The sequence below is a fragment of the Phalacrocorax aristotelis genome, chromosome 8, assembly GCF_949628215.1.
Source record: "Phalacrocorax aristotelis chromosome 8, bGulAri2.1, whole genome shotgun sequence".
NCBI classification, from domain to species: Eukaryota; Metazoa; Chordata; class Aves; order Suliformes; family Phalacrocoracidae; genus Phalacrocorax; species Phalacrocorax aristotelis.
This window is the reverse complement of record NC_134283.1, coordinates 2,231,756-2,259,239: the sequence shown is the minus strand read 5'-3', so window position 1 is coordinate 2,259,239 and position 27,484 is coordinate 2,231,756. Positions and strand designations below refer to the sequence as shown.

Below are 27,484 nucleotides of genomic sequence, written 5' to 3'. Positions count from 1 at the left end.
ATAGCTTCCCAGGGAGGAAAGAAGTGCCTCCATCAGCAGCTTTTGCCAAAGGTGAAATGCTCCGAGCATCCTTTGAAGAGCCAAAGCTGTAGGGCTTCGCCCTGGGGCTGCTTGAGGGGGTTGCGCTGCCCCTTCCTCTGTCCCCCTCCCCACCACAACGCCAAGAAAAGGGGCCAAAATATCTCCCTGACGGCCACTCTTTCCCTCTTTTCTCCTCTCCAGGTCTGAAACGATGCGGCAGAGCCCCGCCGGCGCTCGGGACCCTGCGCCGCCCCGGCCCCGGGGAGCCGCTGCCCCTCTCACCGCCGCGGTGCCCATCAGCGGAGGACCAGGCCCGTGACGGAGGGACGGCAGCTCGCAGTGGGACGGGAAAACGGGGCTTTCTAGCCTTTCCCCCGGCTCGGTATCATGACTGGAGAGACCCAGCATGTTTACACCATCGGCGATACTGAGGCCGGTCCCAAAGACCCCGACAAGGACTTTGGCTTTGAAGGCTGCGGGGAGAAGGATGGGAGGGCGCTTGGCAGGGAGGGCACGTCCCCCTTCCCTGGCCCCAAGGACAAGGAGCCCCACAGCCAGCGGGAAGCCGTGATCCGGCCACAGCAAGCAGGAAAGATCGACTTCAAATCCCTCCACCGCAAACCCAAGTTTGGCAACGACGGTGCTTGGGGAGAGGTCAAGGGCAGCCCCCAATCCCCCCCAGGGAAGGGCCGAGCCCGCGAGCGCAGCCGGCGCTCGGGGAAGGGTGAGCGGGGCCACCATCAGCTTTACCGGCTCAGCATCGCCGGTACCCGGCCAAACCCCACCATCGGTATCGCCTACCCCCAGCAGAAGGTGACCCCACCGAAGAAGCCAGAGGAGAATCACGGCCCCGTGGCCGGCAGCTACCGCTTCCACGTGCCCAGCATCCCCCAGCACGAGTCTGAGCTCCGGCAAGACGACCTCAGCTTCGGCCGCTGCTTCCCCGATGCCACCACCGGCCATACCTCTGCCAACTATACCTCACAGCCCGCTCCCCGCCACGGCCCCAAAGGGCAGCCCCCCGCCGCCGGCATCCCCCTCAAGAGCCCCGGCACCAATGGGCAGCTACATTATTTAGAGTTTCAGGCGAACGGGGCTGACTCCTGGCCTTCCCCGGAGAAGAGCTTTGCCGGTGCTAGCTACGGGGTCTCAGTGCAGAAGTCCAGCTCTTTCCCCGAGGGCAGCAAAGCCGGCACCCATGGTCTGGGGGCTTTGCCGTGCCAGTACCCCTTCCAGCTGCTGCACGACTCGGGGAAGGAGCCGTACCGCAGCGATGTGGGGAGCCAGGAGTACCTGGACGTGGGGCTCACCGCCGGCCAGCTGGCTCACAGCGCCTTCGCCTTCCACTCGTCCTCCAGAGAGTGGCAAGAGGAGGTGCTGAGCAGTGGCTCCTACGAGAGCGTGTCCCCCGAGGGCAGGCTGTACGGCTTGCCCGCCCCACCGCCGCCACCACTGCCACCGTTCCTGCACCCGCCGCCGCCACCGCCGGCCCCGCACCACGGCCCGCTGCCGTGCTGCAAGGGCAGGAGCGAGCATCCCGCCGACCCCAATGGTGCTCTCTCGTCGTCTGGTGCTATCGACCAAAACCCAAGCACTTTCCAAGAAAACCAAGCTGTTTTTCCGTCTAGTTTACACTCGCCTAGTATGCCAAAGCCAGTCGGTAAGAGGCAAGCCTCAGCGAAAGACAGTGTCCCCAGCCCGCGGCTGCTGGTCCAGAGCAGCCCTCTGAGAAGGAACATGCCACCGAACTCTCTCTCCCAAGTGCACTTTCAGAGCAAAGCCTATTGCAGTTCCCCCGCGGGCAGCGCCAGCGCAGGATCCATGCCTTTCGAGACAAGCATTCCCACTACGGCACCCACCCACCCCAGGCTTGTGCAAGCTTGGGAAGGTGCCACTAAGGCGTTTTCTTCCATGGATCAGAATTCAGCACCTTATTCAAACCCTGTTGGAAACCAGTTCTCATTCGAGTGCCAGTCTGGCCCCGAGCAGAGGCAGCACAGGCAGAAAAATGCCAGGATGCCTTGGCAGCAAATACACCTCACTTCTGCAATGCCCGGTCAAAACAGGCTAGAGCTGTCGAGACAGATCACCAGCCAGAAGCTTCCCTTCCCCCTGGGCACGTCGGAGTGGCAGGGGAGTGGGAAAGCCCAGAAAGGGCCCCCCATAAGTAACTCTTCGGGGTATCATGGCAAAAAGCTCTTATCGGGAGAGAGCCTCGGGGTCCAGAGGGGAGACCCCAACTCGACGGGTGCTTTCTCTTTTGAAAGTGGGAAGGAGCCAGGGTCTCCCGCCTGCGATTCGAGAAGCAAAGCCCTCTTCTACAGCATGGGTCAAGCAGGTCCTCCTCCTCCTCCCTCAAGGAGCTCGTCGGGCCCAGCGCTAGTCCTGCCGCCGTCAGCCTTGGTGGCTGCCTCACCTTGCGAGTCCCCGCTGCCATCCCCTGTCCCCAACCCCACCTGCGGCAGCACCTGCTCGTCGCTCTCCCCCATGTCCAGCAGCCCGCTCAACCCTGGCTTTGAAGACAGCCAGATGTCCGGAGCGCTGACCCCCTCTCCCTTCTTCCAGCACCCCTGCCATCCCAAGGACGGCAACAAAACCTTCCACCCCTCCGACGTCCTGAGCTCAGGCTCGCTTCATTACCACCCCCCGGACTCCATCAAGGCCTTCCACTTTGCTCCTGATGCCCTGAAAGATGACAACCTCCTGAAATGCACCCCGGCGAGCCCCTTCCACAAACCCGGTGTGGAGGTAGCCAAAGGATGCTCAGATGGGCTGGACGGGGAGCAGCCTCCACCACCGTACTCTTCCCATCACTTGCTGGCCAGCTCACTCAGCAGCGCCAGCCTGGACCAGTTAGATGTGCTCCTGACCTGCAAGCAGTGCGACCAGAACTACAGCAACCTCTCCTCCTTCCTGCAGCACCGCCAGTTCTGCGCCTCCCATCCCGCTCCCCAGGGAGAGGGCAAGGATGCCCCCCGGTCAGCCGAGGGGCGGAAAGCGCTCCCCCTGGAGCCCCCCAAGCCCCAAAGCCTGGCGCTGTCTCCGGACCCCCAGGCGCATTTGTTGGTGTTAAACAAGAGCGATGACTTCTTGCTGGATGGGGAAAGCAAAAGCGAGGGCAAGGAAGATGCTCTGAAGGGTGGCCTCTTCAACAGCCTTGCTGCCAGCTCCCTGCCGCTCACTGCCTCGGACCTGGACATCGACGACGCCAAGCTGGACAGCCTGATCACCGAAGCCCTCAACGGCCTGGGGTACCAGTCAGATAACCCGGAGATTGACAGCAGCTTCATAGACGTGTTTGCTGACGAGGAGCTGCCGGGCGTGAAGGCGGCCGGCGGTGGGATGTCCCACAAGGCGAAGGAAGCCCTGGCCTCAGAGAGCAAGTCAAAGCAGGGAACTGCGGAGGAGAAGGCAGCGGGCCAGCCCAAGACTGGCTATTTTTATGAGGATGGCCACCCAGCTGGGGAGCAGATGAAGAGAGGGGCAGGAAAGCAGCACCTTCACAAGGGGAGGGTGGCACGGAGGTTGGCAGTCCAGGAGCCGGATCCCGGGGCAGCGGGAGCAGAGAGGACAGCCAGGCTGCGGGTGGGTAGGAAGAACAGCATCCAACCAGCCACCGCCTCCTCCAAGTCCACCTCCAGCCAAAAGCATCCCAGGAAGCTCAGCCAAGAGCCTCCAACTAAGAGCGAAGTGGGGCCAGGTGTTGCCACCAAGAGCTCCAAGCCACCCCGGTTCTCCATGAAGGACGTGAAGAAGCGGAAGCCCCGAAGCGGCACGTGGAGCAAGGAGCTCATTCACAAGATCGTGCAGCAAAAGAACAAGCTCCACAAACTGCAGGTGAAGAGCAGTAAGCAGGCACAGTTCCCTCAGGTCACCGAGAGGCCGGTGCCAGCCGCCAAGGAGGGCAGGTTTCGGGAATACGACTACGTCTCCGACTCGGATGATGATGGGGCAGAGTGCAGCAAGCCCCGGGGGAGGAAGAAGCACGGCACAAGATTCGTCGGGAGGACCAAGTACAGCTTTAGCAAGAAACGCTCGGGAAGAAGTGAGCGAGCCAAAGAGAAAGACCCAGCCTGGAGCTACAGCCGGAAAAGGGACAGTCAGAAGAGGGAGGCAGAGGAGCCCAGGGGGGTCCCAAGCCAGGAGGATGCCAAGAAAAAGGATTGTGTGGCCAGAGTCCGAAGACGGAGCAGCCAGTCATCTACTGGCAGCAACCACAGCGTGCCCGGCGAGACTGGCACCAGCCCTGCCCGCACTGATGGGGCCGGCTCGGGCAGCGAGAAGGGAGGCACGCAGAGGAGGAGGCGCTCAGGCAGCCTGGCACGTGCGCCAAGGACTCCTCTCAGCCCTCCCGAGGACAGGAGCCCAAAGAAAGGCCAGAAGAGCAAGGAGGACTTTTCCAGGGGGAGCAGGCGGTTTGGCTCAGCCAAACCTTTGCTAGCAGGCTCCAGGACACATCCGAGTACTGAACCAGATGTTGCTGCAGCAGACTGTGCAAAGAAGGAGCTGTTACCGCAGCCCCAGGAAAGGCAGCTGCCCAGCATGGCCACCTCGGGCAGGAGCCCCATCGGGCTCTCCTGTAAAGAGGGGGCAGAAGAGCCCAAAGGAGCAGCAAAGCACTCGGCTGAGGCAGGAGAACCCACCCTGGAGGCTCAGGACTCACCCGAGCTGACCGTGGTCAACCAGAGGCATCAGTTTGCCCCTTTCACGAGCGATGGGCTGAAATACCATGCAGAAGAGCTAATTGCTCCATCCCATGGCGGTAACGAAGCTAGTCCTGGCAACGTAAGTGCCGCCTACTCGGAAGCGGGCATCAAATATTTGAAGGCACATGGACTCTGCGATGGTCAGAAGGACTATCCCACGCCGGTTGCCCCGTACGGGGGTGATGCAGTAGGGATGATGCTTAATGCCAAGGCTCACGATCCCTATGTCAGCAGTGACAACACATTTTTCGATCCCAAAGGCCTTCCTGGTCACTACGATGACAACCTCTTCTCAAAGCCCCCAGCCGTGGGATCTTCGCACATAGATGACATGTACTTATGCCGGGATGACATCAACGCCAGCTCCTTCGAGCAGAAGCACGCCAGCATCTCCCCCTACGCTGCAGAAACGCCACAGGCCAAGGTCTCCTCCCCTCTGAGCTTCGATTCCTCTTCGATATTTGGAGAGCTTCCCGTCACTGAGTTTGATCCGCCGCTCTACGAGAGCGTTTCTGCGAGCAAGGACGGTTATGTGACAACATTTGCCTGCCCCGGCAACCCCCCCAGCAAGCCACTGCCATTTGAGCAACCATATCCACCGTTCATGCCAGAGAAAGACTGGTCCCTCATGGAGGAGGTGGCTCCGATGCTGCCAGAAGACATGACTCAGTTCCACAGCCTTTCAGTGGAAAAGCCACTAGCCAAGAAATTCCCCGAGGAAGGACCTGTCCCCACCAGCCAACTCTCCCTGCCGCTGCCGGACAGGATAACGGATTATAACGTGACTTTTATGAACAATATATCAGACGATGAGCTGGAGATCAAGAGATTAGTCACAGAGCTGGAAAGTCAACTGCAAACCAGCAAGCTGGATAGCGAGGCATCTGTTGCCCTTCAGAAACCCGAGCAACAGGTTGCTGCCCATCTGCGAGGACAGGCGGCTGAGCAGTTACCGCCGCTGCCAGCCGAGCAAGAGACGGGCCAGGAGAAAGGACTGTTTTTGGCAGATGAGCTGGGCAGTTCAAGCCTCTGTGTCCGCGAGAGGCTGGAGGGCAAGAAGCCGGCCGTCACGAGCACCCATAGGGACTACGAGAGACCCAGGGAGCCCTGGCCTTGCCCGGTGGAGCTGGGCTCGCTGGAGGCAGGGGTGTGCACATCAGCCCCGCTCACCGCAGACCGTTTCTGCTCCAAAGACAGCAGCGAACAGCTCCAGGGAGCTGCGGCTGCCGAGGAAAATGATCCTGGAAAGATGGAAAATGGGTCTTCCTCCAAAAGTCTACCTGGCTCACACACACCAGACCAAACAGAGGCTCCCATCTACACGGACCCTGTGACGAAAAGCCCCCCTGTTGTCACCGTGTTCCCCAAGACCCTAGAGGCAGCAGAAACGACCAAAGATCCCCTGCCACCCCTGCCATGCCAGCACGGTGCCAAGAGCTTCCCTGTGCCAGGGAAAACAGATGACAGCTTCGCTGATGCTGCAGAGCTGGAGAAGTTTGATGCCCATCTTCCAAACCATAAACCTGAATTTGGCTTTCAGCAAGGTCCCACCCCAGCCTTGGATCTTGCCTTTTCTCCTCACATCAAAGAGGTCCCAGATACAGAAGAAAGACCCTTAAGCAGGCCCGAGTCACCCAAAATGGCGAAAAGCGCCATGGACTTCAAAGGGGATGGTGATGGGTCTGTGTCGGTGGAAGAAACAGAGGCGAGGAAGAGCCCCACCACCTATCCAGCCCCCAGACCCAGCGACAAAGCCAGCAAGCAAAAAGTGCTGCTGTTCGATATGCTGAGTCTGCCCAAGGAGAACAACTGCGGCTCCCAGAAGATGATGGCATCCCAGGAGACGGCTGCCAACCCTTTGCAGCAGCTCCAGCTCTTCGTTGCCCGAACGGTGAAGAGCAACGAAGAGGAGCTGTTGATGCCGTGCTTCCCCATGCTTCTTGCTCCCAGCCACCCGTCTGCCACCGCCCGCGTCCAGCCGGAGCAGAAAGAGGAGAGTGGTGGTGCCTTGGAGGGGGAAAATCGGACATATTGCCCTGCCCAAGGGGAGGGGAACATCCCCATTGGAGGCAACACAGAAAAAACTGCTGCCCCAGTGAAAGAGGCTGTGCTTTTCTCTGGTGGATGCGAGCAGCTGGAGTCATTCGGTGCAATGGGGTCTTACCGTGCAAAACAAGCCACGTTTGCGAAGCCGGAGCTACAAAATAATGTAACGGAGCTGCAGCACTTAGCAAATGAACATGTGGAGCTGAATGACATTAATATCTGTGCAGATGGTGTTTCCCAAGAGCGTAATGACCTCTTGCCACTCAAAAACACAGCGGTGACCCCACTGCCAGGGCAAGGAAAGAAAGCTGATCAGCTCATGGAAGAGCAGGAGCAAGATAAAAACAAAGCGACCTTGGCATTTAAAAACCATGAGCAATCCCACTTAAGCCGTAGTTTACTCGAGAAAGAAACTCTGGGCAGTGCAGCAGCAGAGAGGCTGGAAAGGAATCAGGTGGGGCAGGAGGCACAGCCCCTGCGCAGTGCTTCCACAAGTCCCACCAGTCCCCCCGGTCCCTCCAAGGAGGATCTCCACCAGGATCACCACATGGTGCCGGAGACGAACGCCGGTGCAGTCAGTGCGAAGGTTCCCAGAGAAGGAAGTAGCCAGAAGTCCCTCAATGGCTGTCACTACATGGGCGAATCTCCAGCCAGCCTGCCCTTGCCAGCCAATTTTTCTCACCCTAAATGCTTGCAAAGTGGTGGGGCCGAGGGTGGAGAGGTCCCCAGCTTTGGCACTCAGCTCTCAGGTGAGAAGAAATACAGCGCATCCCTGCTTAACGCATCAAGTTCATTCGTCATGAAGAGGTGTCCTCCTGAGACCAACAGCCATCGTGTCCATCACCCCACCGTAAGCCCGGTAGAGCAAGGGACATGGAAAAGGGCACCCCCCCTTCCTCCCTCGCTGCATCACTGCGGGGCTGTGCCGATGGAGGTGGTTGAGGACAGTCACCATCACCTCCCTGATGGTGTTTTGGGTGACTACGGACCACCTGAAAGAGAAAGGACAGCAAGACCCTGTGCTCTGCTGCGTGACGATGGTCTAGCGGGCTCTGCCTTGGGGATGGATGGTCCCCAGAACCTGCACGGAAAGGACTGCTCTCTTCCCTGCTCGCCACCTTTCAACCAAGAGGGCATTGGGAAAGAAGTACCCGAAAGTGCTGGTGCTGTGCTGCCAAACTCTCACTTTCAAGAAACCCAAGCGTGCACCATGACAGACATGGTCATTAACTCCATTCCTCCGGAAACCCAAGGCTACCCAACCCAGCCCATGACAGATCTTCTGCCGATCAGAGAAAGAGGGGTAAACCTGAACCAAGAGAACAAGCTTGAAAATTGCTCCGATGATGGAAATAAACATCAAAGTGAACCAGAAGCTTTGTCCAATGGTTTTGTTGTTCAGCAGGTGCCAGCTTCTGCCAATAGAGGTCTTACAAGCATTGGAGATCTTGGTCCTGCTAAATTAAATGGCCACGAGTTTGCAGAGGCAGCAGAAGTGAGACTTGGTCTTTCCAAAACCGCAGAGAACAGAGGGAAGAGTTTAAAAGGAGAGAAACCCAAAAGCCATGGGGCTGGAGAAGCAGGGAGTTGTGTGTTAAATGGTATGGGCCAAGGAGAGAGCAACACACCTGACAGTGCGCCAAACCCTTCCCAAAATGAACTTCACAAAGAAAAGAAGCCAAATGGGCTCCCAGTGACCTGTGACATTTGTTCAGCCTCTTTCCGGTCCAAGCCTGGCCTGACCAGGCACAAAGCTGTCAAGCACCAGGTGAAGAATGGTGGCGTACCACAGCCCAGCAAGACTCCCGGGTCCACTTTGATTCCCACAGACAAGACATTGAAAGCAGCCCAAAAGGTGCCCAGGAGGAGCCTGAAGGCTTCAGTCAAAGACAAAACTTGCAGCTCAGAGATGCCGACCACCAACGTTGAACACATCCCCAAGAAAATATGCCCAGACCTGGAGAAAGAGCCCAGCACACAGATACAAGAAGTGGTCAGCAGAGTGCTCAGTGACCTCAGCGTGATCTCCTTTGAGATGTCCCAGGAGCTGCACCGCACACGTGTTCTGCAGAGGGAGACGAAGGCAAAGGGACAGCGCTCAGAGACGAGGGGAGCCGGCGAGGCAGCGTCTGGGAAGCTGGACTCGGGACGACAAGCCAGGAAGGGAGAAAAGGGCAGAAGGAGCCAAAGCAAAGATCCTGGAGAGGTAAACGGCAATTCTGAAAAGAAGCTAAACAGGAAAGTGAGACGAAGGAAAGCAAAGGTATTTCCCAGCAGAAATGAGCCCGATGGTCCATGTGAGCTGGAGAAGAATGCAGGTTCTCCCCCTGCTGTCCTCAGCTCCAGTCTGCCGAGGATTATGGAGGACTTGCACGGGCCAAGTGGTTGCATCTCCACAGAGGAGCAAAATAGATCCAACTCAAGCCAGCACGCTCAAAAAGGTAAACAGTCCCCTTGTGCAGCTGAGCTTGCAGAGGACCTGGGCGACAGGATGGTGTCTTCAAAGGAGATGGTCAGCAAGGAGTCAGTAATGGGCACGGTCACCTGTCCTGGGGCGGTGGAAGATCCAAATGGGGTGGAAGACATGCAGGCTTGCAAAAAATGGGGTAGCAGGTTTGTGAAGCAAGTGGAGAAGGGATTGGGCAAGGTAGGCAAAGATGGTGCAGATGGCACGGAGGAGATGGATGCTGAGACAGGAGACAGTCCTGCAGTAGGCAGCAGTGCTGGGAAGGGGAGCGGTGCCCCACAGGGTCCCACGGCTCCTGCTGAAGAGGGCCTGCCACTGGAGACGTGTGATTCAGAAACCACCCAAAAGGCTCCCGGGCAGGGCACTCTGCAGCCCGCGCCGGGGACCAGCCCTCCTCCTGCAGAGCCAAAGCGATGGGCGAAGGCAGAGGTGCCACTGGGCAGAGAGCACTGCGTGGAGAGCGCGGCCATCTCAGACCTCCAGAGCTTGTTTGATGATGACTCCACCTTCTCCCAGCTCTTCCCCCGGGATGACCAGTTCATCCGGAGGAAGTGCACGCGGGTGTATGGGAAGCGCAGCAAGAAACCCAAGCCCACCACCGAGGTAAACCTCCAGCCAGCGGGTGCCATTGACCTCTTCACAATCCGATTAGCTTCTGACCTCAGCGAAACCAGCGCCTTCTGTGTCACCAGGGAGGACCCTTGCGAATATGAAACCATCTCTGTCGACGACGCCTTAATGCTAAACATGTGTCACAGCAGCAAGGCGAAGAGCGGAGATGCTGCTCCCAGTGGATCTAAAAGCACTGCACCGAGGTCAGACTGTGAGAAGACCCACCAAGGGAAGGAGGACATTGACCTGGAAGACAACATGCTAACCTTCTTGTGCCAAAACAGCCAAGTGGACAACGTCCCCAGCTTGAACATCTGGGGGAGTCTGGAGAAGGAGGGAGAAGGCCTCTCTGCCGAGGACATGTTTGAGCCTCTGATGGACCTTGAGGATGAGCACTCGCTCAGAGAAGCGAGCTCTGAGCCCCCTGACCTGGTGGAGCAGCCCTATGATGGCAAGGCTAACGAAGATTCAGACTCTCCTGAATTTCATACCATCGACATCGAGATGCTGAATGCAAAGCTGAAAATGAGAGACATGTGCTTCTTCAGTCCTTGCGAAGATCTTCCTGGCCATGGAGAGGACAACGCTGTGAGTTTCAAGCCAAAGCCGGGCCAGCACAGCAAGCACAGAAGTAAGCTAGAAGATGGGAAGTTGGGGAAAAACCGGAGTGAGATAACCATCAAGGGCAAAGACAAGCAGTACAAATGCAAAGTCTGCTTCCAGTGGTTCCTGACATTAGGGGAGCTGGACTTCCACAAGCTCTCCCATAACCCTTCCCCTCCACCTACCTGCTACATGTGTGTCCAGCGCAAATTCAGCTCCCGGGAGCAGCTGAGGGACCATCTGAAGGAGAAGCACGCCAAAAACAAAGCCGGTCTGTGGGCTTGCGGGATGTGCCTGAAGGAGATCTCTGACGTCTGGATGTACAACGAGCACCTCCGGGAGCACGCCACCCAATTTGCTCGCAAGGGGCAAGCGCAGAAGTCCGTGATGGGCCTGCCAGCCTGCTTCAGTGACGACAATGCCGCTGTCACCCACTTCCTCAACACCATCATGTATCGGAAGCCCAGCAGGTCCTCCCGGCACGCCGACCCCAGCAGCAAGCATGAGGTTAGCAGAGAGAGCAAGAGCCCCAGGGAGCTGCCCCTCGAGCAGGAGGCCAAGGCAATGAAAGACCCCTTAGAAAGCAACATCAAGGTGAAGCCACCTGCACCCAGCTCCTCTAAAGCATCCGCCAGTCCGTCTCCAGAGCACATAGCAAAAAGCGAAGGCACACCAAAATCTGTCCCCATGCACCCAGACTGCAAGGATCCTTCCAGGGACTGTCATCACTGCGGCAAACAGTTTCCCAAACCCTTCAAGCTCCAGCGGCACTTAGTCGTGCACAGTTTACAGAAGATTTACTTGTGCCACAAGTGTCCGATGTTCTACCAGGAGACCAAAGAGCTTCGAAACCACCTCAGCCAGGAGCACGGGATAGTAGAGGAGCAGGAGATCAAGCACACCACCCTGTATGCCTGCGAGCTCTGCGCAGATGTCATGCACGTTATCAAGAAGTCCTTCATCTGCAGCATGTGCAACTACACCTTCTCCAAGAAAGAGCAGTATGACCGGCACATGGAGAAGCACCTGGTGGGAAGCAGCAAGACTTTCAAATTCAGAGGGGTCATGAGACCTGGCAATGCCTCCAGAGACGGCAAGGAAAAGGTGAAAGAGGACGGCTCTCTCCGGGAGGGCATGCCGCCAAACAAGAAGAGGAAGGTTGCCCACCACGGCAGCTCACTCCCACGCAGCTCACCGGTCCACCTGGACCACACTAGTGACCTTCAGCTGGTAGAGGCTGCAAGCCCCAGCCTGCAGGCTCCCACTGACTCCTTCCCTACGGACCCAGGAGCACCGCTGCCCCAGCCCTCCGTGAAAACAGAAGACCTGGTCGGTGACTTCTCTGACCTCCTGGCAGAGATGGAGAAGTCCCAGTTTGACACCCTGCCTCCACCACCCTGCCTCTCCCCGTCTTTGCCACAGGCTGCAGCGAGCAGTCCGGCGCTCGGCCATATCGCTGCCCTGTCTATCGAGGAGCTGGAGAAAGGACCATTTGATGGGAAACCACTTCCTTTCTTGGACTCGCCCGAGTTTACCATTGACCTTGCTGGGTTGGCTTGTAACCAGGCCACAGACCAAAAACTCTCTCCTCCACACCTGACCGAGAAATGTGGCTACACCGATGCCAGTAAAAGAACAAGCGTAGGCAACAAAGATGAATATATAGCAGGTGTCCTGGAAAATCCCAGCACAGGCACCGATGCCGTGGGTGAGATCCCATTTCTCCAGCTTGCCAAGAAGGTCTCGGAGCTTCCTTCCCCGGAGGCAGAGGCTCCATCAGCCAAGGAGACCAGCAGGTGGAGCAACCCCAGTGCCAGTGACGCCTCTTCTTGGGAAGGTGCATCTAAGGCCACATCTCCAGTGGCTGACCCCCATCCCCTGCCCCTGAAGGACAAGACAGCATCACCCACGCTGAACAGGGCTGCCAAAGATTCAACCCTGCAGAAGAAGACCGCGGGTAGCCAGCCCAGCAGTGAGGCTGCTCCCGGCACGGGCAGTCCTGGCGGCAGCATCGAGGAGGATCAGCAAACCGTCTCGGGGAAGGAAAAAGCCACGCCCGAGGCTAAGGACAGCAGCGCTAATGCCAAGGACCAAGGCGGCAACCCAAGCAAATCCACCGGCCACCAGCCCAGAGGCGAGGCAGCCAGCAACGTCGTGAGACACGGCCACGTTGAGCCGAGGAAGGCCACCGGCAAGCTTCACCCCAAGAGGCGGAAAGAGCATAAGTCTTTGAGCCACCGGAGCAGCTCCGGCTCCCGGGAGAACATGGAGGGAGATGGGAAAAAGAAAAAAGCCCGGACCCCGTGCCCGGGTAGGAGCGAGAGCACCAGCGAGCTCAAACGCACCGGCTGGAGCAACGCCGAAGCTTCTGCCCTCTCCCCCGGGCGGAGGGAGACGCACTGCAACAAGCTGGTACCCAAGCCCAAAGCAGGCACCCAACTGAAGAAGATGGTCCTGGATACTTTCAACCAGAAGAAGGGGGAGCTCCGTCACGCCAACGGGGATGTCAAACGCAGGAAGGCCATTCTGGGGAAGAGCCTCCACCAAGTGCTGGCCAAGGGGCCGGCACCGTCCCCGCGTGGCTCCTTGCACAGCCCGCGTGCCGCCCGGGGTGCCAAGCCGGCCGGCTCAGCCAGCTACCGCACCGCCGAGTCCCAGAACAACCTGCTAAGCCAACTCTTTGGGCAAAAATTAACTAGCTTTAAAATTCCTTTAAGAAGAGATACTTCAGAATAATTTATGGGAGTGACTTATGGTGATCCTCAGCTGCTTTCATGGGGTTTGCAAGGGAAAAATTATCAAAGCATTAAATTCGTTTGTGTAGCATGATTTCTCTGTCTAGCTTAAATGAACTTGCACTGCAGCCTCTGTGAAATAGTTTGCTTTGTGTCTACTAATCTACTTTAATTCACCTGATTTATCATGCAAATGCTAGAACTTTGATGTTGCTGATGATTTTCATGAACTGAAATTGTAATCGCTTTGGGCAGACTGAATCGTCGAGAGCAATTGCTTTATTGCAGAAGTGCTGAGGTTATAAGGATACTTGCAAATCTCAGACCCTTTTGAGACTATGTCTGTGTTATCTTTGTACAAAGTACTTGAAGAGATGAACTTCATTCCGTAGACGTCTTATTCATAAGGTGCAGTACACTGTAGAAAGCAAATTTTTTTTTTTGAAGATTTTGCACAAATAATCCCGTACAATTCATTTAATTGGGAGCTGGCCTAAGAGATGATACAATTAAAAAAAAAAAAATTAAATTAAGAAGCGAGTGTCCTATATTTTGACAGCCATCCCTATGAATTTGTTTCTACATCGTCAAGAGAATAACGAACCGGCTCTGGGGCTGCCGGGGCTGCCGGAGCCCTTCAGAGGATGCTGCCGCTCTTTGACCACTGTAGGCGATGTAACCAGAGCCGCCACCGCGAGCAAACTGCACCTTGACACTTGTGACTAACTCTGATTTTTTTAGGGTTTTGTGTGTGCGTGCGTGTGTGTGCGTGTGTGTGTATGTTTTCTTTTTGTTCGGGGGAGGAGGGAGGTTGCGCAACGACAAAACTGTGCCAATTTACCGCGCCGAACCGGTACTGTCCGAGTGCCCTCAACGGTATCACTTCTAAACTATCTTACTGTATTGAGTTAGTGGCTATATAGGTATCCGCTTTTTACTATGCAGTTACTGGTGCTATTCTTCTTTTGTAATGTGAATACAGCCTTCCTTGATTAAAAAATAAAAGGGAACCGTTAGGAAGTAGCCGTTACCTGTAAAAGAAAACGAAGCAGGAAAATAAATGTTTAAAAAATCCAACTTTAGGAGAAAAAATCCTGTATGCTGGTACTCCATAGTGTCAAAAAGGTTACGTCACGTTAAACGAGCACGTTATACAACCGAACTTTTGAATCCGGAAAGAAATCTCAGGTGCAAAAGAGGACATGGAAGATAATTAAAAATACTATTGAAATACTCCCAAGTCAAGGAGGTGAAGTAATGCACTGATGTGATATGAACAGTCAGAGTACTTTGCGTCTGTCCTGCAATTATTTTTTGTTTTGTTTTAGATTTAAAAGGAAAAAAAAGAGGCTTTATTCTGTTAATATGTATCTTTACAATTCTTTGTATTGTATAAAAATATTGTAGGTAATTTACCTTGGGTGCAATGTGTTCTGTCAAAAGTTTTTATTTTGATATTTTGTCAGAGAAGCAGAGAGAGAGCAGGAAACGCCGTTTTATGATGTTGTATGTGTGCTTTTAAAGTGCCTCTTTAATATTGTTAAATAAAGTATGAGATGAAAATATGGGGTGGTACTGTAAAATCATACATGATTAATCTTTTCAAATATATTCCAATATTTTCACAGAAATTTCCTCTCTGCGTGGTGTTTGCGGGGTGTTTCTCGCTGGCTGTGTCCTGTACCCTGCGGTCCCCTCCTCCCGGGCGCTTCCCTAACCCAGCGGTGATATTTCTAATTGACAGCTGGATGCTCTGTACGTCTTCATGGTGCCCTCTGCAAAGTGGCCGCAGGAGGACGTCGGTGCCGCTGCCGTCAGCTTGCAATCATTTGCCAAGTGGTGAGGCTTCTCAACGAATCATAGAACCATAGAACCATTAAGGTTGGAAAAGAACTCTCGGACCATCAAGTCCAACCACCGGCCCAGCACCGCCAGGTCGCCTAAACCGTGCCCTGAAGAGCTTGAACCCCCCCAGGGACGGTGACTCCCCCACCTCTCTGGGCAGCCTGTGCCAGGGCCTGACCCCTCTGGCAGGGAAGACATTTCCCCTCATCTCCAACCTAAACCTCCCCTGACGCAGCCTGAGGCCGTTCCCTCTCGCCCTGTCACTGGTGACTTGGGAGCAGAGACCGACCCCCCCTCACTCCAGCCCCTCTCAGGCAGCTGCAGAGGGCGAGAAGGGCTCCCCTCAGCCCCCTCTTCTCCAGGCTAAACCCCCCCAGCTCCCTCAGCCGCCCCCCAGCACACTTGTGCTCCAGACCCTGCCCCAGCCCCGCTGCCCTTCTCTGGACACGCTCCAGCCCCTCCAGGGCCTTCTTGTCCCAAGGGACCCAATCCTGAGCCCAGCACTCAAGGTGCACTGCACCTTGCCTGAGTCCTACTCATGACACGGGTGTCTTGTCCCGGGGGGGAAAGAAGCCCATCATGATGGTGGTGGCCCAGTTTGGTCATCACCAATTTGTCCTCAAGCTGACCTCTGCCGGCGCAGCGCTGAGGTCTGAAGGTAGGAGGCTGACACAAAACCGGGCATATTATATTCTTTAATTACTGTTGCAATCATAACGTTTAAACGCTGTCAATGAGAGATAGCTCCTAACCGCAGGCTAGAATCCTTGCCACTTGGGGCTTGTAACTAAAACTGCAGGATTAATTTGATTAATTGATAGAATTATTTTCCAAACTACTCTTTTGTTTATGGAGGCTTAAAATGCTTGCCGCCTACACCCTCCTGGTGTGTTGCAGAGTGGAGATAAAGTGGCTGAAAATAATTAGTATGGCTTAATTTAGGGAAAAAAATAACCTCAAAAGAATTTTGCAGAAAATTTAAGGCAGCACATTTTACTTTGTTTTGGCAGGAAATATTATGGAGCTGGAAATGGGACTTTTATGTTTTCCCTCTACTATATTTCACCAGGGCAGCAAACCTACGGGGCAGAGGAGTATTTCAAGCCTGGGTGCTGCTGTGGCTCTCCCGCGCCTCCAGATTCATAACCTGGAAATGAAAGCCCCTGGGAGTCACAGGTTTGCTGCAGGGGCCGGGACCCCTCCCCAGGGCCCTGGGCAGGCTGTAGGATGCCGTCCTAAAGCAGCACCCACCTTATTGCAGCACAGGCCACGAGCGAGGCTCGCCTTGGGTACCGCTCCCTCCCGAATGTTGCTCCCCGGGGAGACGCGAGCATCATCCCCGCAGCTCTTAAAGCTTTTAAGACAGAAAGATTTAATTCTTCCTTTTCCCCTCTGAGTGAGAGGGGGAGCTTTTTCCCCCATCCTCTCCCACCTGCTCTCTCCCACATCCCCCTCCCACAGTCTCAGCGCCTGCTGAGCAGGCGACCCCCCCCCTCCCCAGCTCCCCAAAGTCCCCGGGTTTGCTGAGTCCTGCATTATCCAGCAGCGCTTGTCACTTGGAAGATTGCAGGTCCCCATCAACGTAACTCCAGCAAGGAAGGCAAAGTCAGGTGGCTTCTCCCGGCTGCAGATTAACTCGCTGCTCGGCGGGTGCCAGCGGCACAGGGAGGCACCCACGGGACGCGGCACGTCCGGGGGTCCCAGGGCTGCACCCCACTGGGATGCATGGCTGGTCTGCGCCATCCTCTGCCCCAGTCCACACCCACTGAGGATGGGGACGACTCCGCAGCCAGCCCCGGAGGGGGTTGCAGGGTGGCTGTGTTTGAATGGAGGGTGCTTGGCTTTGCACAGAGGCCTTTAGGGAATTTCTTGGCTTGTTGCCACCACCCTAAATTTTCTTCAAGCTGCTGTTTGCTCTTCAAGCCCCCCCCCCAAATCCAGCTGGCCTTTCTTCTCAGCTGCATACCCAAGTTCCTGAGCTGGAGGTGCTTTAAGCCTCTCCATAAAGCCTGGAGGATAACGGGATCCACCATGGTTGTCACGCTGCTAGCAGGGGCTAAAGATTTATATATATTTTTTCTTGCTCTTGAGTCAAATCTGGCCATTCCTTGCACAGCAGGAATTTAAGCCATGTCCCCTGGCTGTATGTGCAAGGAGGGGACCACATGCACCCGTGGGCTCCTGCATCCCTGATGCTGAGTTGCCTTCAGGCAGGGAAATCCTGAGCCCAGGCAGGGATGGGAGCACTAGGGAGCTGGGGAGATAACGCAGGAACGATGCACCCGCCTGGGGGCTGCCGTCCTGCCAGAAGCGATGCCCGTTGAGCTGCAGCCTGGCTTCGCTGCCGGACTGCCAAGGACAGGGCAATCAGTCCTTTTGTGAGTTAGAGCATCATCCCTACAGCCAGAGATCAATGAGAGGGGAAAAAATAAGCACTGAGAAATCCCAGCCTTGAATGTGGGCCACAGGGGCCACTCATCCACATGTTCCCACCGGGTTTCAGTAGCATCCAGCATCATTTGTTTTAACCCAAAAACCTTTGTGCTGCCACCACAGCTTCTGGAAGCCCCAAATCCTACAGCAGCATCTCTGCACTGGACATGCCAAGCCGTGGAGGGCTGTGCCCAAGCCATGCCCAAGCCATGCAGGGACATGCCCAAGCCATGCCCAAGCCATGCCCAAGCCGTGCCTAAGCTGTGCCCAAGCCGCAGAGGGCCCCGGGCTGCCGGCAGCTGCCTGGGGCTGAGCCACAGGCAGGTGACAAGTGGCACCCAGGGCCAGGTTCTCCTGCCAGTAGGTGGCAGGGCCCCTCCGCAGAGCACCCAGCACCCAGCCTTGCGGGTCCTGGCCTGCCCACAGGCAGAGGCACCAAGGAGCCATTCCTCCCTCGTGGGACAAAATTTAAACAAAAAACAACCCTAAAACATGACTTTTTGCAGCTGGAAATAGCTGTTTCTGCAACCTCGGCAGAGCCGAGCCAGCAGGCGGTGCCACCGGCTGGGGCAGCCCATGGTTCTGCGGGCACCCAGACCCCCTCGGGCGCTCAGCGCAGCACCCAGCACCGCCACCACCCACCCCTCGCCCGTGAAATATGGCCGAGGCAGCGCCTTAGCATTTCCCATTTACATTCCTCCACCAACACCTCCTCTCCCCGCGTCTCTAATAATATCACCCCAGATTAATTGGCACTAATACAAATGTACACAGCTCCATAAAAAGATGTCACCTCGCTCACAATGGGGGAAACGGCTGCTCGCGCATTATCTCTGCTCTGCAGGCGTGTAATTCACTCCTCAGGAAAACACGCTATTTATTCTGTTACCCTATAACAACCTCTCTGCAAACACAACGGGATCAGGGAGGGGGGATAAAAAGAAAAACCACCCAGCCATGCCACTGTCACCGTGCCTGTTGTCCCCATGTAGGGGCACCCATGGGTGTCTGTCCGTCCCCGCCTGGCAGGGTGGGATGTGCGGGATGACAGGGCAGGGAGATGTGGGGCTTGGGGATGTCCCCACGCCGGGGATCCAGCCCTCAGCAGGGTGGTGTTTGATGTGAAGGCAAATTCTCAGGCCTGGGCTGGGGGGGAGGTGGGTGGGATCGAAGAGGCTTTGGGATGGTGCCAAAAAGCGAATTAAAAGGACACTGACAAGGAATGTGCAAGGGGAAGGACTGCAACCTGTTTCCCCCCCCTGGAGCTGGGCTCCCCTCCCCGGGGCAGAGCTGCACACCGGTGTTTGGCACCCACTGACTGGGTTGAGGGCTTTTTGACTTCTTTGGGTGAGGTGCAGCCCCCCCACCACGGGTGTGACAGTAACCGGGGTCTGTCCCCTGGGCCCCTTGAGGGATGCTGTCGCTGCTTCTTCTAGCACAAAGAGCCAGGAATAGCCAACATCCCCCTGCTCCGTGCTGGGGAGAGGAAATTTGGGCGCCCTATTTGTGTCCGCTCACCCCCCAACCCCCCTCCAGGTCCTTGCAATTATTGGCGTGGCACGTAATTAAATGGTTTGTCTAATTGTCTCGGCATAAGCAAACGTGGAGGGTAAATAACACGGGCGCTGTGAGCAGGTGATGCCACGGATTTGCCAGAGGAGCCAGCTGGGTCTGCAGCGCTGACCCCAACCCCAAAACGCCAACAGCCGTGCTGGGGGCGGCGATGGAGACCCCCCCCCCAAAAGCAGCAGAACGGAGCCTCGGCTCCCCATCACCCAGGCCCCGATGGCGTCGGCGCCCATCACTGTTGATGCAAAGCAGAGGCCACTCAAGTCTCCTTGGGCCGGACCCTGCAAAGCCATCGCGGGCGGGCGCTTGATTTCATCACACACGTGTGAGCCGTGGCGGGGAAGGGAAAGGCTCTGGAAGCAGAGCCGCCTGCCCTGGGGTGTGATGGTCTCCAGTAAGGCTGCGATTCGGGGCCAAACAAGGTGAAAAACGCCATCAGGGTCATTCTGGGGGGCGGCCGGCCAAGCGGGGGGAGAGCAAAGCCTTGTTCTCAGCAGCATCTCCCTCCCTCAATGGGTTTGGGTTTTTTTTTTTTCTCCCCTGGAACTCTTCTTAATTCCTAACTTAATTTCTTTTGACATCCTCATTGCCGGCTTGACCTCTTTACTGGAATCATGTGCTGCTTAAAACTCATTATCCCACCATTGGAACAGGAAGTTAATTAAAAACCCTTTAAAAGAAGAAAAAGAGAAGGCGGGGGAGGGGGGACAGGGGGAGAAGCAGCACACCCCATATCCAGGGATAGACGGAGAGGGTACATGGCCAAGCCGCAGCCCCCCAGCTCCCTGCTCCCCCACTGATCCATAAACTGCATCACTAATTGGGGAGCACCGGCCGTCGCCGCCGGCAACCCCCCCACCTCCGAGCTGAGATCAGCCGCAGCTGAGGGCCGGGTTTGGCAGAAATGGTTCTTTTTCACAGAAGAATATTCCCATCACGGACCCAAAATAGAAGCGGCTTCTGTTTACCTCAACAATTAGCCCCAAAATCGCTGCCTGGCTGCATGCTTGTGGCATGATGCCGAGGGGGACCCCAGCACCCCTAGGCTGTCCCCAGCACACCCTGGGGTGTCCCCCCTACCCCGAGTGGGCTCGCAGTGACCCTGGAAGTCACGAGTGAGACTTTTTGGACCGTCCACCTACAAACGAGCGGGATTTTAAGGGGGGTTTGGAATCCTAAAAAGAGGCCCTGGGGACCCCATGGAAAGGTTTGCGGGGTCCCACAGGAGGGTTTGAGGATCCCACAGGAGGGTTTGAGGGCCTCCAAAGGGTGGCTTGGAACCCCAATGGGTGGGACTGAGGTCCCAAAAGGGGGCACTGGTAGCCCTGTGGGCATTTCAGACCTTCTGGGTGGGGGGAGGAGGGTGCAATGGGAGATTGGAAGCCCAAAGGGGGGTTTGGGGACACCAAAGGAGGGGTTAGGGTCCCAAAGGAGGAGCTTGGGAACCCTGGAGGGGTGACTGAAGTTCCAAAGGAGTGGGTTGGGGACCCCAGAGGGGGAGTTGGGGACATGCAGGAGGGATTGGGGACCCCAAGGTGCGGGGAAGACCCCAAAGGGGTGGGGGTCAGGGTCCTGAGGCAGGGGGCTGGGAGCCTCACAGGGGGGGGAGTGTGGGCACCCCAAAGAGAGGCTGGCGACACGCGGGAGGCTTTGGAGACCCCGGGGAGGGGGGCACCGCCCCCTCCCCCGCCCCGCCGCTCCCCCCCCGCCGCCCCGCCCCGCCTCGCCCCGCCCCGCGCCGCGGCGGCGGCGGCAGCCGGCTACGCCATCCGGTGGGCGTGTCCGCCGCCAGCCTATGGGCGGCCGCGAGGGCGCTCGGCGGGGGCAGGCCCCGCCCCCGTGGAACGTTCCGCGGGTTTGATCGGGCCGCGGCGCCCCATTGAGAAAATCCCGCGGCGGCGGCGGCTCCGCTCCGCCGCGCTCGGCACGGCCCGGCCCGGCCCCGGCCCCGGCCCCGGCCCCGGCCCCGGCAGCGCGGGCGGGCGGGCGGGCATGAGAGCAACCGGGGGCCCGCCCGCCGCCACCCACCTGCCGCCCGCCCAGCCGCCAGCCGGGGCGCCGGGCTCGCCCCCCGCCGAGCGATGTCCAGGAGGAAACAGAGCAACCCCCGGCAGATCAAACGTGAGTCTCCGGTCCCGGCACTTCCCCCCCAACCGGCTGCCGCCACCTCCCTTCTTCTGTATAACCTTATTTTTTATGTTTGGTTTTGTTTTTTTTTCACTACCCCCCCGCCGGGGCGCGGCCCCCCACCGCCACCCCCCCCATCCCATCCCTCCGGTACTCCCTCACTCACCCCCCCCCCCCCGTACCCACCCGGGATGGCCGCCCCCCGCTCTTGGGCTCCGTCCCCGTCGCCTCCCCCTCAGTGGCTCCGGTACCGGCTCCCGATGGGGGCCCCGATAAGGCTTTAAAATATTCCGTTCTGCAAGTCCCGTCCTGATAACATCGCTCTGTCGGGACGACCTGAAATTGTGATCTTATCTCCTCCCCCCCCCCCCGCCTCCCATCCAGCGCCGAGAGCCGGGGTGAGGGGCTCCCCAAACCCTACCTCCCAAGGCACCCCAACCAACCCACCCCCCCGGGGCACCCCAGCCCTGCCAGCAGCACCTCACCCCGGGTACAGCACCCTCACCCTGCCAGGGGCTCCCCGTTCCGCACGGGGATCCCCCCCCCCAGCCCCGGTTCGGCATCGGTGCGGCCGGACGCGGCGTGCCATCGTCCCCGCTCACCGCCCCGGCCTCAAGCCTTTCGCCCTGCCCGGTGGCACCCCGCCTTGTTCCCGCTTCGCACCCCAACCCGGGCGGGGACGGGGTGATGACACCCCAGGGTGACAGTGGGAGGGAGCGCTCTGCGGGGTCCCACGGGACTTTGGCCACCGACTCCGGAGGGTCGTGCTCCCCGCGGTCCGACCCATCGGCCGGGGTCCGGGTTCGGTCCGGTGGGGACGCGTCGGCTCCGCTGAGAAATTCTGCGAAGTGCTGGAAGTTTTTCGGTGACGGGCTTAGCTCGGCTTTCCTCCCTTCCTCTCTGGTGTGTGTGTGTGTGTGTGTTTTTTCTCTTTCCCCCTCGAGTCGATGGAAGCTGGCGATAAGAGGGAGATGGGAGGATAGGGAAGGCTGGCCACCATGTGATAATCTCGCTTTATCTTTCTCTTGAAATAATTGCAAGGCTGAGTTGCACCTACCTGTTTCCCTGCCTGGGGTGATTGCTCTGGTGATAAAGCTCAGCTAGACTTTTACCCGGGTAGAGTTTAAAGTAGTCCCAGCTGCCTTCCTTTTGTTTTTTGGTTGGTTTGTTGTTTTTTTTTTTGGTGCTAGTTTTCTCCTTCAGCTTTATCCAACTTCCACGGTTTTATTTCGGCAAAAAGCCCGCCTGCCTGGCCGTCGTCCCTCCCTGGGTAGGTCCAGCTCATTAAACCGGGAGCGTTAAGACCGAGGCGAGCGGTAGCGTCGCAGCCATTGAAATAACGACGCCGATGCGGGCGACAGCTGCGTGTGCGGGGGGACCGGCCGGCCGGTCCCGGCACCCACCGGCGTGGACCTTGGTTGGGAATCCGGGGCGGGGGGGGGGGAAATGAGGCTGGAGGAGGCCGTGACAGCTTGGCCGGGCGAAGGCGGCTCGTATCTCCTTCCTCTGCTGCTTTTCTGCAGAGATGTGAAGAAATGATAAAGTGGGAGGCTGATCTCAGGCCACCGGCGATGGCCAAAACTGATTAAAAGCTGAAAGCTTGGAACCCTTCCTGTATGTGTCAACATGAAAACAGTCATTAGAGCCAGCGAGCGCGGCGAGAGCGCCTTGCCGCTGCCTCCGACGGGCCGAGGAAGGTATGCATGAATCAGGGCTCCGGTAACCAGACTCCTCTCGTGTACAGACCGGACCTGTTTCCACAAAGTCTATCCTTTTTATCATCTCGGCTGGAGCATTTTTAAAAAAAAAAAAAAAAACAACAACACAACAAAAACCCTCCTCCAGATTGATATCTGCTGATTTTATTTTCCTGGGTGACGCTATGTTCTCGCTCTGGCTTCGTCTCTTCTGGGTTTGGGGTTTTTGTTGTTTTGTTGGGTTTTGTTGTTTGTTTTTTTTTTTTTTTAAAAGCTCGATGCGATGCGCAGATAGGCTCGCAGGGGAGATCGCCGGGAGAGCGGGCGATCGCCAACAGCGATAAGACAAAGATCAGACACCGGACTATATTTAACCAGCTGCTTTAACCACCTACTACTACTTCGCTTTTTTCGGGCTGGAGCAATGCAGCGAGGAGGGGGACGGGGGTACCAGCAAGGTGGGGGTCACTCCGAGCCCCCCCCCCCCCCCGGGAGCACCCGGGCGGTGGGGAGGATTTGAAAGCCGATTGCATCTAGATGGTGGCTTCCGATAGCGCAGAAAACACCCGGAGCGTTTACTTATTTAATTTTGCAGGGTACCTTCCCGAGGTGGGGGGCTCCTTGCCCCCCAACTCCATCCGTGCCTGTAAAACCACCAACCTCCCTGCAGCTGCTGCTGCTTTATAGGGTTGGGGTTTTGTTGGGTTTTTTTTCCTCTTTATTTTTTTTGTCTGTCTTTTGTTCTGCTGGTAGATAGATGTGAGGGGCTGATAGAGAGCAGGAGCTGATCTCCAACCCAGATAGCCTGTTATATTTATTAACTTCAAACATGGGAGTGCGGGCACACGGCTGATGAGCGAGGCTGCTGGCAGCTGCCTGTGCGTGCACTCGCAGCGCCGGGTCTTCCGATGGGGGAAGCTGATAAGCAGGAGATTGATCTCGTCTTGCTGATGTGCCTCTCCCTCTGTTGTTGTTCTAATATATATATTTTTTTTTTCCTTCCGAAATTAACTGGAAGAGAATATTTTTGTATTAGTTGCAGGGGCCTGTTTGTGGTTTTTTTCTCCTTTTTTTTTGGTTTGTTGTTGGTTTTTTTTCCTCCTTTCCCCTTTCTATTCTGCTTTCAGCTACAGTAGATCTGAGCTCCCGATAAGCGCAGAGGCCCGATCTCCATCCTGATAGAGATTGCCAGGGGAGATAAGGACCACTTATCTCTCCCCACCAGACCCGAGCGGGATTGGCTACAACAACAAACACAGCGAAGAGGGGCAAAAGGGCTCCAACAATTTGTTCCATTGCAAATGTGATTAACGCAGGCCCTTTAATTATCGCGGGGGGTGGGGGGGGCAGCTGCATATGTGTTTTCATTTCTCAAGGTGTTTTTTGTTTTGGTTTTTTTTTCTTCTTCCCCCCCCACGTGCTCTGTGAAACAAGCTGGGTTGAGAAGCCGAGCTCTCCCGAGCGCCTGTTATCAGCTGCAGATGTTGCATTAGTTTGATCAGAGCTTTGACTTTCTTTTTAGATCGTTATCTCCCATTCTGCTCCGAGGAGCAAAAGCATGGGCTGGGGGTGGGAGGCGGGGGCGGGGGGAGTCAAAAGCACCGTCATATTTTTGTATGTGGATTTTGTTTAATTGCTATTAGATGGTGTTAGATAGCGAGTGCGATCTGCGCTGTTAAACCCCGCCGTCTCTTGATGGGGTGGTTTGGGTTGGGTTTTTTTGGTCTTTTGTTTTTTTTATATTATTTTTTGTTTGGTTTTCCCTCTTCTACAAGCTCCGCTGCTCCCCGGTCACGCGTGGGCTCTGCGGTGCTGCCGGGTGGGGGGTTGCGGTGCCAGCCGGACCACGGGAGCCATCCTTCCCGAGAGCTTGGAAAAGCACATTTCTTGTAAAGATGACAGTGGCTAAACCCAGTGCCTATTTTTAGCGGCGGCGTGGTGAGCCGGTGGCGTGGGATGCTCCCGGCACGCCTCCTGCCCGCTCCTCTCCTGTTCCCTTTGCTTGCTGAGTTGCTCCTTTCCTTTCGGTCCGTGTAGGTGACTAACTGCCTCCACTTGCCTTTTCTGTTTTGGTTCTTTTTCATTTTCCCCCCACCTCCTGCCACTCTGATGCTGCTGCACTTTTCCATCACTGCCAGCCTCCGTGCCTCAGTTTCCCCATCCCCACCTGCTGGGGAGGGATGCTCCAGGCCAGGGTGGGCAGCAGGCTATCTGGGGAGGTGCACTACCCTGCGCTGCTCTGCTGGGTGGGGAGGGTTTGCTGCCTGCTCCCTGGGGAGCACCCAGGGGTGACGTGGGTGCAGGCAGGGCCTCCTGGCCCTGATCCCAAAATCAGTCTCTTCTGTGCCTCCCCAGGGGCTGCAGCTCCCCCATGCCCAACTCCCGGCTTCCCAGGGGTGGAATCCCCGTGTCCCACATGTCTGCTACTCCCGTGGGTGCTGCCTGCTTGCCTGCCAACCCCTCCCCTCTTGTGCAAACCCCCCCCCGCAAGGCATTTGCCAGCCCTGACTCACTGGCATCCCAGCGCCACGGCTCCTCGGTGCTGGCAGGGCTGCAGGCGGCAAAGCCCTGTGGCACATCTGCCCCCGCAGAGGCTCAGCTCATCCCAGCTGCCGCCGGCCTTTTCGGATGCGCCGTGGGTGACGTCAGGGGCTCCCGGAGGCGAGGATCCATCGTGGTCCCTGCAGGGTGGGATGGCCCGGGCTGGGCTGGCGATGCTGCGGTGCTGGTGGGATGCATCCGGCAGAGCCCACGGCCCGTCGCGGTGAGGTCTCCTGGCCATCACCGGCCATTTCCCACCGGTAACTTGGCAGCACCGTGGGGAAGCTGCGCTCCTGCTTGGTGCAGGGCTTGGACCAGCTGCTGGTGATGCTGGAAGAAGTTACTTTTGCTCCTCTTCCATGGCTGGTGGTCCCGGTGTGAGCATCCCTGTGGGCCCTGCGACTGGGAGGGGTCGGCACCGTGCTTGGCGGCTGGCGGCCAAGGGGACAGCTCGCCTCGGCCTCTCTCCAAGACAATATATCCATTTACGGGGCTCTGGGCTGCCCCGTGCTACCGGCTCCGTGCTCTGCCAGCCAAAGGATGTGTAGTGGGTGTCCCACGTGGCTGCTTCCCTGGGTGACAGGGCACCCTGCAAGCCCATTTTGGGACCCTGCTCGCGGTGTATCCCCAGGACAGCCCTTCCCAGCCATCCCCATCCCCGCATCAGACAGGGAGGATGCGTGCCGGATGCTCGGAGAGCGAGTGCCGGAGCCAGGCTGGCCACGGCCACGCACGGGGCACCCGGCAGCGTGGCAAAACCTGTTCTGCCGAGAGCCCCGGCGCACATCCTTGCCGGCCGCGGGGCGGGAAGGCGGCACTGGCAGCCGCACCGGCGAGGGAGGCTGCGGCGGGTTTGGCAGGCGGTTGCTTCCAGGGCCCGTGGGCGCTGGGGTTGGGTTGGTTTGTGTCTGCTGCTGCTCTTCCGCCTCCCGCACCCCCGGGGGACACCCCCGCGCTGCCCCCTCCCCGGGGCACCCTGAGCAGGCGCGGAGCCGCGGCGGTGCCTGCACCACAGGGACCGTCCCTGACATCCCACATGGGAGCAGGGAAAGCCACCTCTGGCTGGGATTTATGGCTCCAGCTCCAAACTTGTGCAGTTGGGCAAGGTTTTATTTTTCCATCGTGAATCACGAGGCCACCTAGCAAGCTGCAGGTTCCCCTTTCGCCAAGTTGCGAGCCGGCCAGCTCTGCAATCAGGGCTTGGGAAGAAAGTAATCCTTTCCCCATGGGTGTTGCAGCAGATTGTGCAAGGAGATAGTGCCATGGCGCAGGTGATCCGTGGTTCCTGGAGAGGGGCAGCCCTGTCCCTCCCTGGGGACCCATCAGAGCCACCCAGCGACGGCAGCATCCCAAAGGCAACGTGGCATCAAGTCACGGGGGAGCCAAGTCCTCTGTCACCATGTCCGCATCCACCATCCGCAGCATCCCCGGGGCACCCTGTGCCAGCTCCGTGCCGGCCGTGGGGTCGATGCCACTCGCATCCCTGGGAAAGGAAGGGACGACGGTGCCCAAACCGGGAGCAGCGGGGCTGGAACAGCCTGGGGACGGAGCTGCTGTGCCCTGCTTGGCAGTGGTGGATTTGGGGTCAAATGCATCCATTCTGGGGAAGGGAAGAGGATGTTTTCCATGCGTGCTGTTCACCCTACTACAAAAAACCCCCCATGATTTTCCTTGGAAAACGTTGTCTGGGGCGACACTGCAGGGAGAAAACCAGCCCAGACCTTCCATAGCAGCGCAGCCGGGCACTGGGACCCGAGGCTGCCCGGCGAGAGGGATGTGAGCGGCCCTGAGCACCCGTTGGAGCAAGTAGGGGGGGACATCAGGAGCAGAGAAACCTTGTGCTTTTAAGATTCTTTTTTTTAATTTAAGAAGAAAAAGTGGAAGACGCCTCTCTGCCAGCCCCGCATGGCGCTCCGGCTCTGGGAGTCCTATGGCCACACCGAGGGCATGGATTTTGCTTCCTGAGGGGAGAAGAAATCAGCTCCTCCCCATTGGAGAAGAGCAGGAATGGGAGCAGGACGCCAATATATATATACTTTTTTCTGTGATGCGTCCCATGACTAGTTTTGTTGCCTGACTCAG

General features: G+C 57.4%; 2 protein-coding genes across 3 annotated transcripts in view; both read left to right on the top strand.

Moving 5' to 3' along the window:
• ZNF469 (zinc finger protein 469) overlaps window positions 1-14,815 on the top strand; it is a 102,407-nt gene extending 87,592 nt beyond the window's left edge. Inside the window, exon 5 of the mRNA XM_075101195.1 lies at window positions 223-14,815. Coding sequence (XP_074957296.1) covers window positions 409-13,191 — 12,783 coding nt within the window. The 5' untranslated portion in view covers window positions 223-408 and the 3' untranslated portion in view covers window positions 13,192-14,815. The remainder of the gene's footprint in view (window positions 1-222) is intronic.
• Window positions 14,816-20,907: 6,092 nt separating this feature from the next.
• Window positions 20,908-27,484, top strand: part of ZFPM1 (zinc finger protein, FOG family member 1) — a 33,519-nt gene continuing 26,942 nt past the window's right edge. For both annotated transcript variants that reach the window (XM_075101192.1, XM_075101191.1), the window contains exon 1: window positions 20,908-21,158. In XM_075101192.1, coding sequence (XP_074957293.1) covers window positions 21,119-21,158 — 40 coding nt within the window. In that variant the 5' untranslated portion in view covers window positions 20,908-21,118. The remainder of the gene's footprint in view (window positions 21,159-27,484) is intronic.